Source organism: Schistosoma haematobium, chromosome 7 (genome assembly GCF_000699445.3).
Source record: "Schistosoma haematobium chromosome 7, whole genome shotgun sequence".
NCBI lineage: Eukaryota > Metazoa > Platyhelminthes > Trematoda > Strigeidida > Schistosomatidae > Schistosoma > Schistosoma haematobium.
The window spans coordinates 3765562-3785517 of NC_067202.1; the positions used below are offsets into that span (position 1 = coordinate 3765562).

At 35.3% G+C, this 19956-nt stretch overlaps 2 protein-coding genes across 3 annotated transcripts; one reads left to right on the forward strand and one right to left on the reverse strand.

Annotated features, from left to right (window-relative positions):
* On the reverse strand, positions 1-9677 carry MS3_00009453 (uncharacterized protein). The gene is made up of 5 exons (XM_051217830.1): positions 9589-9677; positions 9406-9551; positions 5825-6194; positions 4076-4326; positions 1-573 (listed from the first exon to the last, which is right to left on the reverse strand). The coding sequence occupies exons 4-5, from the start codon at positions 4213-4215 to the stop codon at positions 258-260; spliced, it is 456 nt and encodes a 151-aa protein (XP_051064255.1). The 5' UTR covers positions 4216-4326; positions 5825-6194; positions 9406-9551; positions 9589-9677; the 3' UTR covers positions 1-257.
* A 1518-nt stretch (positions 9678-11195) lies between these two features.
* MS3_00009454 (uncharacterized protein) lies at positions 11196-18071 on the forward strand. Of its 2 annotated transcripts, XM_051217831.1 has the most exons (5): positions 11196-11307; positions 11341-11436; positions 11473-11606; positions 13998-14116; positions 17734-18071. In XM_051217831.1, the coding sequence occupies exons 1-5, from the start codon at positions 11227-11229 to the stop codon at positions 17802-17804; spliced, it is 501 nt and encodes a 166-aa protein (XP_051064256.1). In that variant the 5' UTR covers positions 11196-11226; the 3' UTR covers positions 17805-18071. The 2 variants fall into 2 exon arrangements, with proteins under 2 accessions (XP_051064256.1, XP_051064257.1); XM_051217832.1 differs by having other exon boundaries at positions 11205-11436.
* Positions 18072-19956: the final 1885 nt, after the last annotated feature.

Here is a 19956-nt window from a genome sequence, read left to right on the forward strand (position 1 = left end):
TTTTCAATTTGTTGGTAAGATATATTGAAATAAATAACCTTTCCCATCATTCATCACAATCAAACAGAAGAAAAACAGTAAATAAACACTGAAAACAACAGTTCATGCTTAAAAAATTAAATCAGTGAAAAGAAACTATAGAAAATACATAAGTATTACAAAATAGGTTAACAATACCAACGCTGATTCTCAATGCAAGATGCAAAACTTTACAGCTGGAAATCATACTACTTACTAATTATAAGTAGCAAAATGTTTTAACTGCTCAATTCTAATTTTTTAAGTAAACTCGATAAATATTCGGATAACCAAAATAAATATCGCCAAGAAAGCAGATCAGTCCACTTTAATGTAGATGGTTCTTCGCATAGATTATTTCTATATGACCAATTTAAGAATTCATTGAAAGAAAATCCCGTAAAATATATTTTAGATGATTTTAATTGTGTAATAATATTTAATGCTTTAGGAAGTAAAGGTTCCACTTGACTAAGTAATTTCATGATGCTTTCATTGGAATTGTATGAAGATTGATGACGATTTAGTTGGATCCAGAATGTAATCAACCGTCTTCTGTAATGGAAAAATTTAGTATGATATTATTAATGCACACTTTATTTAGTACTTTCGGCGAGACTACAATTTATAGACGAACCAATCAAATTTAGGATTTCGGCGCAAAATTCACTCGCCCATTCGTTCAAATACCGCCTTGACATTTTAGCTGATGTCCGTTCGTGATTAAAAACCGTAAATGTAATTCCTCATCCTAACCATCAATTGTGAATTTTAATCCTTATTCGTCAAACTACTTTATAACCTACATTTAACTCTAGTCAATAGGTAGAGACCCTCAAAGTCACTTTGGCGTCTTTCAAAGGTCGTCCATAAATTATAATCTTACCATACTTTCTATATGTCTGATCGAAGTAAACAGTTCTCATCAATAAGTGCTTAACAATGTAACAGAATTACCGTTTTTATGAGCATTTTGCTAGTGAATGTTAAAAACTATGTGTGAAAAGTTTGTTTAAACAGAAATTAATTGCCATTCATATTCATCTATAAATATTAACGATGAATCTTGCTTCCGTGATATCTCTTTGTATCAGTGAATCTAATTTGATTTATGTAGTCTTGATTTCTGTTAGAGGTTAGATTTATGAATTCTATAGTAATCTCCTTTCATTTTTCCAAATGACGGATAGATGGGAGAAAAGTACATGAACTACCATAAGATTATTTATTTGAACACATAAACACATAGATACAAGGAGGCACCGAATAGATATGCGCTACACAAGTCACTTTATTTGTGTGTGGGCTGTGATACTTCCGGGTGCCCAGACCGAAGCAAGTAATTTTCTTAAGGAGCCACACCCGGAGCCTTCGACTTAAAGGTCTGATCCACAAGGCCGTGGAGCATCGTAAGGAGATGCAGTCCCATGGCAGCCGATAACCAACGATTGGTTCATACTCCATTTATTCCTCCAGGATACTGAAGCTTATGTGCACCATTGGTTTAGAATCAGGGTTTCCTAACTCCTCGAGATGGACCCTCTGTTTCCACGATCCCGGTTAAAGCACTGGACATTCGCCTTCCGTCCTCTCAATTTCGTATAGAACATTAATGCCGCGAGAAGGCAGTGAGCATTACTTCCCTGACAGTGGCTGTATACGAATGGCCATGTGAAAGCTGATTCTCCCCAACCTCGGCCGTACCAGGACATTTAGGGGCTTTTCAATAAGATACGAGATATGTTCTAAGTATTTCATGGAAGCATGAACATACATGCGATTGTTGAAACACACAATGAATTAAATCAACCAAATGCAAAACGAGGAAACTTAATGGAATAATCGGAAATTTTTTTTAAAAAATGTTGACTTAAAATGATCACTATGATCAACCATTATGTTATAATTTACATAAATTACTTTTTTACTTACGCCTGTTACTCCCAATGGAGCATATGCCGCCGACTGAGGATTTACATACACTAACTAGATATTACAATTTATGCACGACAGATGTGGATTGTTGCATGAACAACAAACATTTATTGGATTGTAATAGATCCCTATGATCAGTTAAAGTTTGTATCATTGACAACCTGAGGATTTCAGGCAGTTGTTTTGTCCCAGTTTCATACTCTTCAGAAGTGCACGCTAATGATTTTATCAGGGATGGAAACCATGGACATTTAAGTTTCATGGCGAGGTAGAAATCTTCAACTTTAATTTATCAATAATATGAACATAATGATAATCCAATGTTGTTTGCCTTACTTTATCTCAAGGTGACTTTGCATCCACAAAGAGTAAATAACCAATCTGATTAGAATGATGACTTGGAATATTCTATCCCAAGTTGTACAGTAATTTCATTTGTGTAATGAATAAGAATTCATCATTAAAGTTGTAAGAGTAAATGATAACTATCCAGCTGAATTTACTGTAAATGACAATCTTTTCCAAAGTGCCTATTACAATAGAGGTTGTGACAAACCTACTAATTATGTGTTAACTTCATTGAGACTGAACGACTAGTTAATGTTTATGATAGTTTTGATACTACATTTATATCAGATGAAGAAATTATTTTGCACCAAATCTACGATATATCCATGAAATGTTTAGAAAGAGTTTGAATGATCCCACTTTTGATGTTCTCGACTGAATCTTAACCAGTTTTCTTAGGGACGTATCAACTGATAAGTCTTGAATAGGACAAAACGAGTGCCTTGAATCCTACTACTGATCACAATCTAAGTATTTTAATATACATTATGTCCGTTCCCAAACTAATCACGTACTATCTTTCGATAGCATTTGATTTAAGAATTGTTTCCTACTGTTATGGTCTAATACAGATTACTGAAAAACCAAAGACTAACTAAATTACTAATTTGTAAACTTTAGATAAAGCTTTCTAGTGTGTATGTTATTGAGTCGTCAATAACTATAAACCAAGAACTCTGGAAACGTCGATTATAATTATTTTTAATATATATCCATTAGACAACAGCCTATAAGTGAAAACTTTAATGCTCCATATTCAGATGATGTGGATATTAACATTATAATCGAACAGGTCTTGACAATTAGATTATGGAGAAATATTCAATAAAGAACAGCTGAAAACCAATATGACAATTATCAGTAATCAGTCAGTCAGCTATAACGTAGGATCAGACACATATGTGCATCGATCCAAGTTGTCATACTTCATTAGCACTACAAGATGAACACCGGATTCATAGAAGTAGTCAATTCAAATGTGGTAATATATAAAAGAATTATTGCATATAAAGACAAGTACAGGAAGAAAGAATTAGCTCGTAGAAAGAAAGATATGAAGCGATTTTAATCTCATAGTTTAAAAGAAGACAAAGTGTGTATACACTTACGCCATTGTGATCGATTCTGAACCATGTCACCAAGAGTCTACAACCATTGGTTACGATAGTCATGTGGACCCCAACCAAGTAGTCTGCGTCTACTAACATTGCTAAGACCAGAAGTAAGTGACTTCAAGCACTGATGCCACGTTTTACTTTGGCCGCCCCTTATGTTTAAATATACTAAGATTTTTCTTGCGGTTCCTACTTCCATCTACTCTTGTTATTTGGAATATAATTACGTTCCTGTCTAAACGTGTTCTGGCTTGGGAACTTGTTGAGTGAAGTAGTGTTGAAGATTACTAAGCAGTAAGAGTAGCTGGGGCGTAATAGGAGAAACCATAACACTCATGGACACTTGATTTCCGATCAAGGTTTGCAAGCTGCTTTAGGTGGACCTCCTGTATATAATAAGCCAGTGTGAACCCCTCACTTTGTATAAAGCACTCCCTGTGTATGGAGCCTGTAAGGCTTCCTTGACAGAAATATGTAGGCATATGAAGATATTACGAGGGCGAACTTTCCTTACCCTTGGCCATATCAGAGGATTCGGGAATGGGTAGACCATAGGCGAATGTTTCGAATGATGGAGGAACATGAATTTTCGAGCAATACATAAAAGCATAGTTCAAATGTGAAAGTAAACATTTATTTATGTATAACATACAACTCACCTAAACATCCATACACATTCTCGTTCAGGATAAAGTTCTAGAATGTCATGTACTTTTTCAAAATAACTTTGAATAATCCTTGTTGAGTTTTCTAATAGCAATTTTTGATCATCTAACATTGGAGATAATGCGACAACCATAGATTGACTCACTAATCCATCAAGGACACTTTCTAAATAACTCCAACCACTTATATCAGTTGGGTGTTTTGCTAACCAAACATTTAAATTATCCAATTCTATCTTATATATCTATTGAATACAGATAAAAAAAAAGCAAAAAGAGAGGATAGTTGTCAACCACTTACAGTGATTTTTACCAGCCCAAGTTGTTATACCCTATTTTAGCACAAGGAGAAAGGAAATTAACAAAAGTATCTGGCTTTCAACCACACTTTAAGTGAGAAGGTTGGTTACTTAAACCAAAATAGGTGGAGCGGGGTTAAAACACGAGGCTTAGTGGGTGAGAGTAGAAAGTTTCAAGCACTGAGCCACTCTGCTCCAAATTGACAAGGTAATAATTACACAAAGAGGAGATAAAAGAAATTGAACACGGTTGAAAACTAAGCATGACAACTATGTTTCAAAAACGAAACAAATAAGGTTGGAAAAATTACTTACATGTATATCAATTGAACGATAGTGAGAAATACTGTATGATGTTTCTAAACCGAGTATAAATCTACTACACAACAGTTAAAAATCAAGTGTCTTATCCAATCTGTTCTGATGATTTACCGTCCATAAAAGAGAGAGAGAGAGCAATGATTTTTACAGATTAGATTAATTCTCCATAATGTGAGTGACAGCACAAAAATGTTGAATCGGCTAATCACATAAACAACTAATGTAGGCATTTTCCCATTTTATTTATTTAGTTATGCTTTTTTTCTTTGGTTCCTCATTATAATTTCATCATAGACACTCTATTCTTCCACTTTTGATCTCCTTATTCTACTAATTACCAAATGTCATAACTAAGAATAATTCATTACTATAAAGTTGTTTTTTCTCTGAGTACAATAGCTTCTGTTCAATAAGATACAAAAAACTTTTGGTTAAAGCAATTTAATTGTGTACTGAAACTATGTTCAGAGGAGAATATTGAAGAACTATTAATCATAGTTGGAAGATGTTTGTGGGCAAATGTTCCCCTCGTTTTATTAACGATTGTAATTATCAGTTTACATTTACATCCTAAATAACTTACATTGGAAGGACAGAAAGGACGGTTTTTGCATTCAAATCCACAGCTGTTATTACGTAACCTTCGACATACATTTCCATTTTCAAGAAACGTGCCTCCATATGTTTTAAGATTCCTTCCTTAGAATTTTCAACTTTGGTAGCACATAAGCGTTTATTCATCCTAACATTTTGGAGTCCCTCCATATTTAATGCCTTCATCCTATTAATCTCCATTAATGGGATATGAAATACGTACTTTGGTTGTAAATAACTATTACCATTGTTTCTAGATTGTAAGTAAGTGAAATGGAACCATGAAAGAAATACATTCAACTTATTCTTTTATGCTTTTCATTTCTGTTTCAGTCAAATATATCAATGAGGAAAATGTTATGAAAATATGGGAACCAATTAATGATTGTCATTTAATACACGGTTATAATTGAGTGGCAGACTTAAAACAATAGACTTGTGACCAAGAGATGGGTTGAAATTGTGGAGCCAGTGTTTAAATAAAACTATAACAGTAATTACGAAGGGAAAATAGGAATGAACAATTAACCTCAGGATTTTGTTGATGTAATAGTAAAAACCGACGGTATTGCCATAAACCATAATTACAACGATATCTGTCCGCAAATTTACTACATAACTCCAATTCAGATAATAGAAATTTGTGATCATTTAGATAATTGTAACGATGAATAATCCATTGACTATTTATTGATAATCATATTAGAAGGATAAGTTGACAGATTAACAGAATTACCGGTGAAATATAGTCTCGTATGAGCGAGGATACTTGTTTAGAATCAATTGAATGAACCTTAGTTCTGCATCGACTGATACGTCGTTGTTTAATAGAGCTTTACGCTTGAAGTTCCAGAATGTTGTTGTGTTAGGAGATACTAGCAGAAGATAATTCAGCAAATCTAAAAAGAAACCAACAAAACATTTTGACTCACATAAGTCATGTATGAAACGTATTTGATTTAGAAAATTTTATTTATTTAAACACATAAACATTGTTACAAGGAGGCAACAAATATATATGCACCACACAAAGTAGTTACCATCAGATTTGTGTGGAGTGGGACACTACCCGGGTACCCAAACCGAAGTACGTGGTTTTATTAGGTCACTTTCTGAGCCTCTGATCCACAAGTCTCATTCACAAGGCAGTGGAGCAACATTAGCAGATCCAGTCCCATAGTACATGGTGACTAACAATAGGTTCATATGCCAATCGTTCCCTCAGGATCCTGGAGCCCATGTGTACCACTGGTTTGGAATAAAGGTTTCCCAACTCCCCTAGATAGATTCTTTGTATCCAGAAACCCGGTTAAAGCGTCGGACATTCGTTTTTTATCCTCTTTATTTCGTCAAACAACATTCTCGCCACGAGAAGGGAGTGAGTAGGACTTTCCTGGCAGTAGCTGTATACGTGTGACCATGTGAGAGATTTCGGAAAGAGAAGGCGGACTCCCCCATTCTCAGCCGTACCAGGGTATTTGGGGGTAACTTCAAGAGTTCTAGGTTTCTGGATATTGTGTGAAGATCGCTAAATTCTGACAAAAATACTGACCTAACTGTGGCAGTTTCGGGATACAGACGTATTTCCTTCAATGTTGTGGAAGCAAACTCTAGTTGTTGTCATGATGCCCCCATATGTTTTTACTATAGAACATACTCTAAATCTTCCTCAATTAGTTAAACTTTTTAACAATTCATACTTTGAGTTGTGACATATGTCGGACGAAAGCAAAAAACGTTGGGAAAAATAAAGGCAAAACCCTGGAAGAAAACTTGGTTTTAATTTAGGTAGCAGTATAACTAATTGTTGCTTATTCACATGCTCTGGAAAAATGTTAAGATACTTCCTTTTAATTATCTCCCATTGAAAGATATGTTTCGAAATTCGCTCCTTTATGAGACGACTTATATTATACAAAACTGAATTCTTCATGTCCTTTTTTTTTCTTTCCAAATTTATTTCACTGGATTATATTCCTTGAATAACATCTTCAAACCCTTATGTTTCCGATTACTACTTATATTTTTACTACCTCTAACACCACGGGATTTGAATTGAAAACTGCATGTCTGTGCTAACGTGGTATGGCAACTCGAAATGATGAACGTACGTACGAAGTTCTACTTTGTTACTGACTGACGGATGATATTTCTATGATCGGTGACCATCGAGATAACAGCGTTGGCTGATTTCAGACACTTCTATGGACGCTATTTCTGAGTTATGATAAACGGGAAACACTGGACCTTATTGTCTCAAGTTTAGCAGACATGTAACTGTCGAATTAGTTGTCATTATGTGATGCCCTGGCTTGCTCTAATGTTAGGTACACCGCTACATTAGGTTGTGACAGGTGTATAGTTAGGGATTGTTGTATAAATGTAAGAATGACCTTTCCAAATGGTGAATGTGCTTTGTGAAGTGATGAAAGTTTCCATCGACAGTCAATCCATCCACAATTATGGAAATTTTAACCCTGAATTACTTTCGGTGAACATGGTGCAAACGTTTCCTTTAGACATGACTCACATGGTATGCTTAAACATAGTGAAAAAGTTGGTTAACTTATGACTGAAATGAACTTCTAAATGACCGAAAACTATGATTAAAAAATTCATTACTATAATTGTCACTTCGACTTTGGGTCCTAGATGATACATTCCTTCAAACATTTAAAAATTTACATCTTGAACGATGTCTTACTCTGAAGAGAAGTAGAATGTATGTTACGCCTGCCTTGTTTGGGGCCTGTAGTGTAAGGAAACAATTTACCCTGACCCCTAGACCCAAGTCTTCTTTGTTTAGCTATGTTTTTTTCACTATTGCATCCGAAATTATAAATCAGTTTCACTGAGTTGATAGATATTTTGATAGATTCTCGCATTAAGTATGAAGGGTGTTAAGACGCTGAACACTTTTGTTTATGACACCGACGGTATAAATCTGAATAGGACTTTAGATTCTTCGTCGATCATTGCTTTAGTTTTATACGAGACATAATAAGCAGAGTACTTCGTAGATACACTAGTCAGATAGACTGTTCAGAGCTGTGTAGAAGAAACCCTTTATAGTAGGCTACATATCAGTCACTAACACCGGAAACACAGTTACCCATTATTCTAAGTAACAGGTTATGTACCAGCAGGGACACTAGGCTTACCTTCTTTAATACCGATGATGTAATATTCAAACACAAACCTGAATTAATTACAAATATTAACGACAGTAGACTGGTAAACTTAAGGTATTAAGTTGACTCCAGTATTTTTTCACCAAAACACCGTCATTAAGTGACATAGAAACATTTAAACGCTCAGTAATCATTAGATATAGATTTTTGTAACTGACGTAAAATGCAAGTGTATTTCTGTAAACCACCTGAATAATGAGGTTTTTATTCCCCTACTGTAGTAGGGAAAATATACATATATATACGTCTTTCTAGGTTAATTGTTAATTTTCATATTATCACATTTGGACTGTGAGATTACGAAATCAAGTTATCTCCACATTTTTCTTGCTTTACAACTAAAAACGCCGTAATTATTGCTTCGCTTAGAAAGGTGGTCACTGTTGCATCCAAATGGTTAGTGAACGGTATTGTATGCTTATGCTAACAGTACAGTATACTTTAACATAACGAGTTGAATCAATCCTAATGTGAATTGGTCTATCATGTGTCTGAACTCGAACTATTTCAGTCGGTCACCATCAATGTGAAGACTATCATGCATATGTTAATCCAGGTTTCTATGATCCAATGGTGAAGTTACCGTCGGATGTATAGTAAAGCAGATTTAATAAAATAGTAATCATGATAAAGAAAAATAATAGAAATGATAGCACGGCTCAGAAGGGTGCAAAAAGATGAATGTCAAGAAATATTAGATAACTAAGTCGCCGATCAAATTGAAACCAGGTCTTTTTACAAAGTTTTGTCCTCATTATTTGAATTTCTGTTGCGTTGAGTTCATGTCACAACTCAGGCAACCAATATATATATATTTTTATATATATATATATATATATATATGACCAACAATTCGATAAAACTGTTAGTTTTGCAGGTCACCACAACAAAACACACGACTACCAAAACTGGCACGTACCGTCAGAAACAGGTTCCGATGTATTTGATTCGTATTCACCAAAGACGATAGTTGTTGTACACTTACATATCCCAAATGCATCATTACAAATGGACAAAGGTTTATGATCTCCTTCATCTATATGAGGTATTATATCGTATTCTGAACTATTTTTCTGAATAATATTACATTTAAATTACAAACCATGTTTCAATGGCCTTCCGTAATGAATTAAGGAAGGACTTAAGTTCAAGTGAGCCGGTCATGGAGTGATAGTTTGAAGAGTACACGACATCCAATATTTTTGTGATTAGTCAATACAAACAACAACCCTAGTGCTTTCATGTCGTTTCAATAAATCTCACATAATATTTAGTCTACAACCTGGGAGGAAGTAGGACAATGACATGTGGTAACGAATTAGGTGTGAATTTGTGTATAAAAATCCACATTCGTTTGAATGTATTCTACACAAGTATGTTACAACTTATTAGGGTAAGGTATTTGATATGTTGACTGCAGGATCAGATAAGAGAAGTTCATCATCTTGTGATGTTGTCGGATATGATTAGTGCTGAGTGCGGTAATATCACATGCTCTCACGTAAATCTAGTGTGTAAAGTCGTAAAATTTGGGGTGTACACAGGGGTAGTATAAAGCATTTTAATGAGTTATTTTCAGAACAACTAACAATTCAGCCTAGAGAGATGCATAATCTGCTTATTTTTGCATCACATGTTCGGCTGCGTAACATCATGTACGTCAAACTGACTTACACTGTGATAGATTATTGAGTGGTAGCCATGATGATTTTAAGGCAAGTTTTATGTTCCTAAAGCTGATTATAGTGTTTTAAAGATATGCATCGCTAAGTGGGTTTATGATGAATGCATCCATCAATGTAGACCATCTTCAGACAAAAGAACTACTGGAAATGCCACATGTATTTCGGATTTAACAACAACTTTACACGTATCATCTATATTATTTAAGTATACTAAACCAGTCAGATCAGGATTCAGATATGAAGTGATTCGAAGATACATTTTGAGGTGACCTTCTGATGGCTTATAGTATCCGTAATACTTCTGGACATCCTCTCAAACACCTACTTAAGCTTAGTTCCAACACTAAACTAAGAGGTAACACCCAAAAACTGGAGAAACAACATAGCAGAACGGACTGTAGACACGACTTCTACTCTTTAAGAGTTGTCAAATGCTGGAATTTGCTGGCGGCCGAGCTAGTTCAAGCAACTTCTCAGGAGTCCTTTATGAGGCAACTTGATCTATTCTTAAGGACTAAGGATAGTATCGCATTATGATTTATTAATTTCTTTTCCTGTTTTATTGTTAACATACCTAGGTTCCTGCCTGGAGGATTTGGTGATCCCCTGCTACTAGACACAGAAGCTTGTTAAGTGAAAGCTTCTTCTGTTCCGTCCACAACCACTTGAACCATTTGAAGATTGTTGATATACTGAGAATCATTTGATCTAAGCTGGCTAGTAGTTACAAGGAATGTATAGCAGAGCATACACACTCGTTATCTGGTGCGGATGCGTGACCGAGAGCTTTCAGCTAAGGTATGCCTACTGAATAATTGAGATCGGGATCAATGTTGGGGATTTACAGAACTATTTATCATGTGGTTTTATTTAACACAACATACTATTTGCCCACTTAAGTAACATGTATTTTCATAATGATAAGGTTTGTCAAGCAAAAAAAATTCAACACAATAAACAATATTAGCAAAGGCATTTTTCATGTTACTCATTGTTGTTTTAACCGTTTCACATGACAACAAGAGTTGTCGTTTTTTCGAAATTTTTAGGCAATTATGTGTCCATCTGGACGAAATCCGCACCCACCAATTACACTCGAAAATGATGATACTTTGACGCGGTTGCCTAAAAAAGAGGTATGTCCATCAATAGATCTAACTTTAGTGAAGCACAAAGTATTCAGTCTTCCTCCGCATTTGGCACGTTTGGAAGATCCTTGGAATAAACTTTGCACGCACCACACTCTTTCTAGTCTCAGACATACAGTAAGTTAAAAACATAAACTTTGGTGTATACGAAAGATCGAATATTTCGATCCAGAGGCTCCAAACGATGATCTAGATTTCAGGTTAAAAGCAAACTATGACCAGCATATCCACTGGTGGAAGTCCAACGCTGAGGCTTTGATACAACTAGAAACATCTAGTAAAACAAAGTATGATCAAATATGTGTTTTTTTTCGATGGCGTATGCACTGTTTTAAAATCCGTTTTCTTTAACTTTTAAACGTAATCTCCCGAGTTTGTGGGAAATTATGTCAGCTTTGTAAAAATTTCAGCTTTTGCTCAATAACTCACCAAAACTACTTCAAATTTCGGGAAAAAATACGATATTGTTTGCGATGTTTCGGAAAACACTGAAATTTCTCCATGATCGGTAAACTGGAAAACAAGCGTGTCGAAGTATATTAAGAATCTATCGTAATAAGATGAAAAAAAACTTATCAAAGTGGACTAACACGCAATTTAGAAGACTTGTTCTCGTTTACGAACACTCCATCAAGGGGGGTTACCCTTATATTTTGATTTTAGCCTCTATGATTTTGTGCCATACGAAACGTAATACTAATTTGCGCTTTCCTAGACATGAGATATGGCTTATAGGTAGATCAAATTAGAATGGTAACGTAAAATACTAGTCTTATTCTTCTCAAATTGATACGTGTCACCTTTTTTGTGATGTTTGTCTCGCAAACCAAAGCGTGCTAAATATTTAGTTGATTTGGCATATGAAAAGCATGTCGACGGATGTATTTACGATTAAGCTATATTATGCCCTGTCTTTAAACATGTAAGTCTCTGTACCGTCTTTTGAAGAAAAAGAATGAGATACACTAAGCGTATAAGGATGTCACTGGATGAACTATTGCAACGTTACTTCTAAGATTATGATCCACGTCACTGTTTTGATAAAGTTTCTTTACGACAAAATCGTTTTGGATATTGACTCATAACCGAAAAGTGGACTGTGCATTATCAAATTAAACCTACTCAAGTCTACAAACTCTATGACGAGGCATAAAAAAGAACCAGATAAAGAGAGGGGGAAATTAAAACAGATGAGTAATAAAAAGAGAAACAGATGTAGATTAGTAGGGTTAGACAGGTTGCAAATACTCAGGACTTTACAGTACTAATGTTTAAGTATCTTTTAATAAAATGATCACTAAACCAATAAAAGCGGAATTCCAGAGTGATCGAGTAGAGAGGTATATTTGAATCATGAGCAGATGTCCCGTAGCGTCTAATATCTGGACTGACTAGCTATAGAGAGAGATACGTGCATGGGAAGCCTAGAAATATCAATACTACTTCATTCATTTGACCGTTGGTGAAATAACTTCCCATTTACTATTAGTCTTCTTACTCTGTGTGGCTAGTTGAATAATCGTTAGGAGTAATGTATTGTTATTGAATCGAACTCTAGACAGTGGAACCGCACGACTGGTATTTTGTTTTAGGATAAAAAAATTCAGAAGTTGATGTTCACACTTCTACACAGAATTTAACTTAATACGTTTTATGCATTAAACAAGAATAGTACTTTACGCATCTTCAGAGTTGAATAGTCAACAAATCTAGGTTTAGTAAATCTACAGCTTAGCGTAAAAGTCAAAAAACAGAAAACGGAATGATAGTGGTCAATTTAAAAGTGAAGTTTTAGATTTAGAAGTTTACGATTACATCCATCTATATAGTTATTATCAACTTTGGATTATTTTGCCGTTATGTTTAGTCAAATAACGTTTATCATCCGAAGAAGAGCATATTCAAAAATTTACATTTTTTCTCACCAGGTTTACACCATTAATAGAATAATTAACATCAGTTCTCAATATAATTAGTCTCATCTTTTACTAGTATGATCCTACTCCGATCATAAGTAGAATGTTATTTTTTCAAATATTTAGTGAAGTTAACTGGTTGTTAATGCAACAATCTTTTTCAGTGTTCGCATTAGCTCAAACGTCTGTGTGACTAACCATTTAGACAGCCATAAGTATGACAGAACCTGTAACTTCTGTGCATCGGTTTGTGCTACCATACTGCATTAGCACAGTAAGGTGAAATTATCAAAACAAACGCTTGAGTACAAAAAGTAGTAATAGCATCAGAAGTATAAAGTACTATATTCGGACGGTATGATTCGGCACGAAAGAATGAATTATCATGATAGGAAGATTTGCGATGATTTCAAAACTTGAGATGTAAGGAAAGATAAAATATGAGTGAATTTGTGCCATTTGAACCAATTTTGATTATTGTTCTCTGATGCCTTCAGCCATCAACAAAAAACAACACGCACTCTAAGCAAGTAGTGTTCTTCCACCGATATGACTCGGACAAGTTAATAATTTCTTCATTTAATGATTTCATTTGTTGGTTTTTTCACACTTAGCCTTCTTTAAAATTACCCTCCAGCTATTAACTTATCAGTTCGTCACCAATGAACAACATAAAAGATATGAAATGACGCTCTTTTATAATTATCGAAATCTTAAAAATTGAATATATTTCTTTGTGTATTGTTAAACGTTTGTTTTTAGGAGGGTGCTTAAAAATCGACCTCCAAAACCTGTAATTATACGTCCCCCACCAAGTCAACCATTTACAATATGGACAAGTGATTGTAGAGAACGACTTGAACATGTTTCAGAAGCAATCGGTAATAACAAAACTAGTGATATCTTTATTTAAGTATAAGTTTGTATAGTTGATGTCACAATGAAACCCCAGTTAAAATATACCTTTATATATTACCTTCCAAAAAATATGTAAAAATCAGGTCCTTGTACATAACATCGATGTAGGAGCCACGTGTTACGTATGCCTGAACGCCGATTACCACGACGTGCAATGCTAACCGGCGTTCGGGATGGTTGAAAGAAAGTTAGGGGCGGTCAAACCAAAACGTGGCATCAGTGCTTGAAGTCACTAACTTGTAGTCTGAACCATGTTGGTAGATGCAGACTACTTGGTTGGGGTCCGCGTGACTATCGTAACCAATGGTTGTAGACTCTTGGTGACATGGTTCAGAATCGATCACAATGGCGTAGGTGTATACACACTTTGTCTTCTTTTAAACTATGAGATTAAAATCGCTTCATATCTTTCTTTCTACGAGCTAATTCTTTCTTCCTGTACTTGTCTTTATATGCAATAATTCTTTTATATATTACCACAGTTGAATTGACTACTTCTATGAATCCGGTGTTCATCTTGCTGTGTTAATGAGGTATTGCAACTTGGATCGATGCACATATGTTCTTGATCCTACGTTGTAGCTGACTGACTGTACATAACATATCACCTAGCACGTATATGTATCAGTTGCTATTCATCATATCAACACAGTGAACAAGTCAAAATAAACTACATGAAATACAGAAAAGAATAATCTAGATACTGAATTAGAAAAGTAAAATGTACAATTCGAAAAGAACAAATGAAAAAAAGATTTGATCGCTTTCATAATTCGTTCTTTGTGTATTTCAAAATAAGGTTATCAGTTTATATTTACCATTTTAGAGAATCAAAAAGACGTCAGCTGATAACTGCTGACAATGCTGAAATAAACTAGAACATCCATACTATTAGACTGTAATTTTGTTGGTTCATAATTGAAATAAGTTTATAACGCACCTCAGTGTAACATGACACCCATACAAAACTACATTATTTAAAATGATTCTTAATTTTTTTTAGCCTTTGTTTAGATGAACTGGTCAGGGCCATTAAAGTGGAAACTATTAGTTCACCAGCAAAATTTCTGTCAGTATATTATGTTAATTATCCCCTTACTTAATAGTCGTTTGTTAATGCACTTCGATTGATTCGTAACAATCAGCTTACAGACTTGTTCGAACTAAAGACCGGTGTCAGGCAAGGTTGCTTACCTTCACCCTTTCTCTTTCTCCCGGTGATCGACTAGATCATGATGACGTCAATATATGGGAGGAAGCACGGGATACAGTGGACAGCTAGGACGGAGCTGGACGATCTAGATTCAACAGATGATCTAGCTCTTCTATCGCACACGCAACAACAAATGCAGGAGAAGGCGACCAGTGCAGCAGCGGCGGTCTCAGCAGCAGTAAGTCTCAACATACACAAAGGGAAAATCAAGATTCTCCGACACAACACAGTATGCAACAATCGAATCACACTTGACGGAGAAGCTTTGGAGGATGTAAAAACCTTTACATATCTGGGCAGCATCATTGATGAACACGGTCGATCTGATGCAGATGTGAAGGCGCGGATCGACAAAGCAAGGGCAACATATCTACAATTGAAAAACATCTGCAACTCAAAACAACTGTCTGTCAAATAACACCAAATTCAGAATTTCCAATACAAATGTCAAGATAGTTCTATCGTATGGGGCGGAAAGATGGAGAACTATAAAATCAATCTTCCAGAAGATACAAGTGTTTATCAACAGCTGTCTGTGCAAAATACTTAGTATCCGTTGATCAGAAACTATCGGTAACAAACTACTGTGGGAGAGAACAAACCCAATTCAAGGGGAGGAAGAAATCAAGAAGTTCTGGAAGTGGATAGGACACACATTGAGGATAGCACCCAATCGCGTCACAAGGCAAGCCCTCGTCACTTGGAATTTTCAATGCCAAAGGAGAATAGAAAGACCAAATAACACATTACTTTGAGAAATGGAGACAGATATGAGAAGAATGAACAACAATTGGATAGAACTAAAAAAGAAGGCACAGGATAAAGTGTGTTGGAGAGTGCTGATCGTTGGCCTATGCTCCATTGGGAGTAACAAGCGTAAGTAAGTAAATCAGAAGGAGGGTGATAAAAATGCAAGACATGCGTCAAGCGGTTTGGACTACAAAACCTGAAATAGTAGAATCACACTAGTTCAGTCTTGACAAATCAACTAGCACTAACTGGTGCTTAATTAACCAATCAGCTTGGCAATGACAAAGTAACTTCTAGGACTTTATCTTAATAACATTTCATATATATGTTAAGTAAGCATTGGTCATGTTGTCCAAGATGATAAAGAAAGCTTCTCAATAAAACCATTCTGATCAGAAAATTCAATAATAAAATTTATTCACCGTGTTAATTATATGGACGACTGAGCATCTTGCCGGAGTATAACAGAAGCTCCCCTGAAGCTAGTCGTTGTTGTCCAACCTGCTTCCAACGTGTTTCACTAATCCCAAGCACCTCTAGGTTGTATCTCCTCATTTCTGCAGCAATTTGGAAAACTCTCCCGGTCTCCTACATTGTACGAGTATTCCATGCACCTAAATAAATGGTTGCTCTGGTTGTCAGAAGGGGCATCGACCTCGTAACTTCAGAAGGAACTCAGCTTTCATCATGAGGCGTCATAACTCTTCTAAACGAAGACCTTCTGATTCCCAGGGCACAGTTTAAATTCCTTGAATAATTTTTTTCTGGTTAGCGTTTTTTAGCGGGTTAGTTTTCTATGGGATGGGGTCACTAACCCCATGCCCACCCCTCCTCGTCTATCCGGGCTTCAGACCGGCAGTAGCCCCCGGAGGGACCCCATGTGGAGTTGACTAAGCATCTCAGTGTTATCTATTTCACAGTGTTTCTCCGAGTTATATAAACTTTGATGAGATCACTTTTGAAATATACGGAGTTCCCAAGAATGATATGATTAAATACTAGACAAACAAAAAAAATGTTTTTGATTGAGATCATGAACCGATTGATGTTAGACCACCACCTTTGGAAACCTGGAAGCACTGGACGGCCGTTTCGTCCTATTGTGGGACTCCTCATCAGTGCGCATCCACGATCCCACTCGCGGGATTCGAACTCAGGGCCTTCGGTCTCGCGCACGAACGCTTAACCAACTGGACTACTGAGCCGGCATCCAGTGGTGGTAGTGTCTAACATCAACCAATCCACGAAATCGCGCGACCAACTTCCGTTGTACTGAGGTAGATACTTGTCTCTACCCGACAAGGATTAGCTCCACTGGTCACAGCTTCTCATTAGAACTTGTTTCAATTACAATTCTGTAAAGTGTTGTAGTATTCGTATTCACTGAATTACTCGTAAATATCAGTACAGGACTATAATGATGAAATACTAATTGAAAGTAATCGAATGATAAACTTAGTTAACTTTTCCTTATGTATAAAGTTTAACAAGTTTCATATGTGTAATCTTTTTCACAGCATACAATAATTGAGCTATTAAATATTCTTTTAAAAGATTATTTTAACTACTCATTAGTAATATAACTGTATATCTTAAATTTCTTCCCATTTTATTTAGATGCAAATCATACTCAAGCAACTAATGGTGGTTATTCAAGAAAACCAGATGGCAATAAATTTATAGCTTGAATAGGCAATAAAGAACAATTTGATCAGATAAATATTAACATTGACTGACACGTTGTTAACACGTTCAAGAAATTCCTTCAGTTTATATAACAATAATGATTTGATAAACTGACACAGGCTTAAATAGAAACACTATCAATAATCTTATTCTTCTTAAAGGTATTCTTTAATTAAATTTGATTGTATCTACTTTCATTCATTCAATTAAGAGTGTATTGTTCTATCTATAAATAATTAAGAATAAATGAGAGTAAATACAAACTTGAATAGATTGGAATTCTGTTACAAAATAACATTTTAACATTGATAATTCATATGTCAATAGGAGATGGAGGAGATAGAATGTTTATTAAGAAGTAAATGTCATTGAGGTCATCCTTCTTTTTTTTAAAAAGAAACTTACATATATGTTATACCTAGAGCTTAAACTCTATGATATACCGCGTACAACTTGAGTAATCGAACGTTAGAACCCTCTAAGTTACAAAATGAGAAGTGAGAAGACGAGTGAGAAGGAATGCTATTCCGAAAGAGCGTCAAATATGGTACAAAACTTTCAGGGATTTATAGTTTTTAGTAAAAACGAAATCATCATCATAGTTATCCAATCCGCATACAGGGTTTTTTGTCATTTATCTAATATGGAAGACACACGTCGAGATTGTGCATTGTTCTTTCAAAAGATGATTGGATGGAATATCTTCAGCTCTTTCTGAGCGTCTTAGAGCTTCCTCAAGTTCACCCGTGAGCTTTTCTCATAATATAACAACACAAATAATATGAGATCTTCTTAGACACTTACATATATATAATGACGGTTGACTAACAGTGGCTTAATACGTTTTCTTTCAATATCCGTTCTGATCTTTATGTTACAATAAATGATAGTCATCTGTCGATAGATGTGGCTAAATTGACTAATAAAACAGGTTTACACAAATAGATCGTGTGTAAATGAGACTATACTGATTTTCAATGAAACTATTGTCTGCTATTACTGTTTCCACTAACTAATCTTTAGATAAACTTATTAACATTTTGAAATTAAGTTAATGATTTCTATGGAAGGATTTGAGTAGCATCGTCGATAAACAAGAAGGATCTGGTGCAGACGTAAAAGCGAGGATTGACAAAACAAGGACAGCAGTCCTACAATTGAAGAACGTATCGAACTCAAAGCAACTGTCTGTTAACCAATATCAAAATCATAATCTTCAATACGAACGTCGAGATAGTTTTACTGTGCGGAGGTGAAACATAGAGAATTACCACAACCATCAGCAAATATTTACAAGCATTTATAAACAATTCTCTACACAATATACTTAATGTCCGTTGACTGGATACCATCAGTAAAACTTGAATGTGGGTGAGAACAGACCAGCTTTCAGCTGAAGAGGAAATAAAGACAATTCACTAGAGATGGAAGGGACATACATTACGGAAATCGCCAAACTGCATCACAAGGCAAGCCCTAACTTAGAATCCTAAATGGAAACGAAAAAGAAGAAGGCTAAATAACACACTGCGTCGGGAACTGAAAGCAGAAATTCAAAGGACAAATAGCAACTAGAAACAACTATAAAGGATTTTCTATGAAAGAGTTGGATTGAGAATTCTGATGAGAGGCCTATACTCCTACATGAGGGGTAACAGACGTAAGTAAATATGAAATTAGTAATTCGTATAAAAATAAAACTAACATTCTATAACTGAGAATAAAATGCCTTGACGGTGACAAACTCTAATATGATTTATTGGTTTCGAAAACACGCTTAAGTGACCTTTTGAGAATGTCCACCTACTGACCAGGACTAAATGAGGGTTATAAATCAGTGTGAGGAATCAGAGTTATGATTTACAGTTGATGGTTAAGGTTAGGAATTAGATTTAGTGTTTTCATCACGAACTGACATCAGCTATAATGCCAAAACTCTATTTAGTCATATGGATGGATGAATGTCGCACCAAAATCCGAGACCTGATATCTTGTACCTGATTGGTTCGTTTATAAATAATGACATAGCCAAATGTGTTCTCAAAATAATTAAATAATCTAGATAAATATTCAATATGGCGAGACTATAATTTATGGACGAGCCAATAAGGAGCGTTTGAGAGATCTCAAGGTCACAGAGCCAGTTTCAGTACC

Bases quoted from the DNA above. Each gene is read 5' to 3' on its own strand.
- MS3_00009453 (XM_051217830.1), bottom strand. From the start codon at position 4,215: ATGGTTGTCGCATTATCTCCAATGTTAGATGATCAAAAATTGCTATTA. The intron at 574-4,075 runs GTGAGTTGTATG...TTTCCATTACAG, and splicing joins GAATGTGTATGGATGTTTAG to AAGACGGTTGATTACATTCT.
- MS3_00009454 (XM_051217832.1), top strand. From the start codon at position 11,227: ATGTGTCCATCTGGACGAAATCCGCACCCACCAATTACACTCGAAAAT. The intron at 11,607-13,997 runs GTATGATCAAAT...GTTTGTTTTTAG, and splicing joins GAAACATCTAGTAAAACAAA to GAGGGTGCTTAAAAATCGAC. The intron at 14,117-17,733 runs GTAATAACAAAA...CATTTTATTTAG, and splicing joins ACATGTTTCAGAAGCAATCG to ATGCAAATCATACTCAAGCA.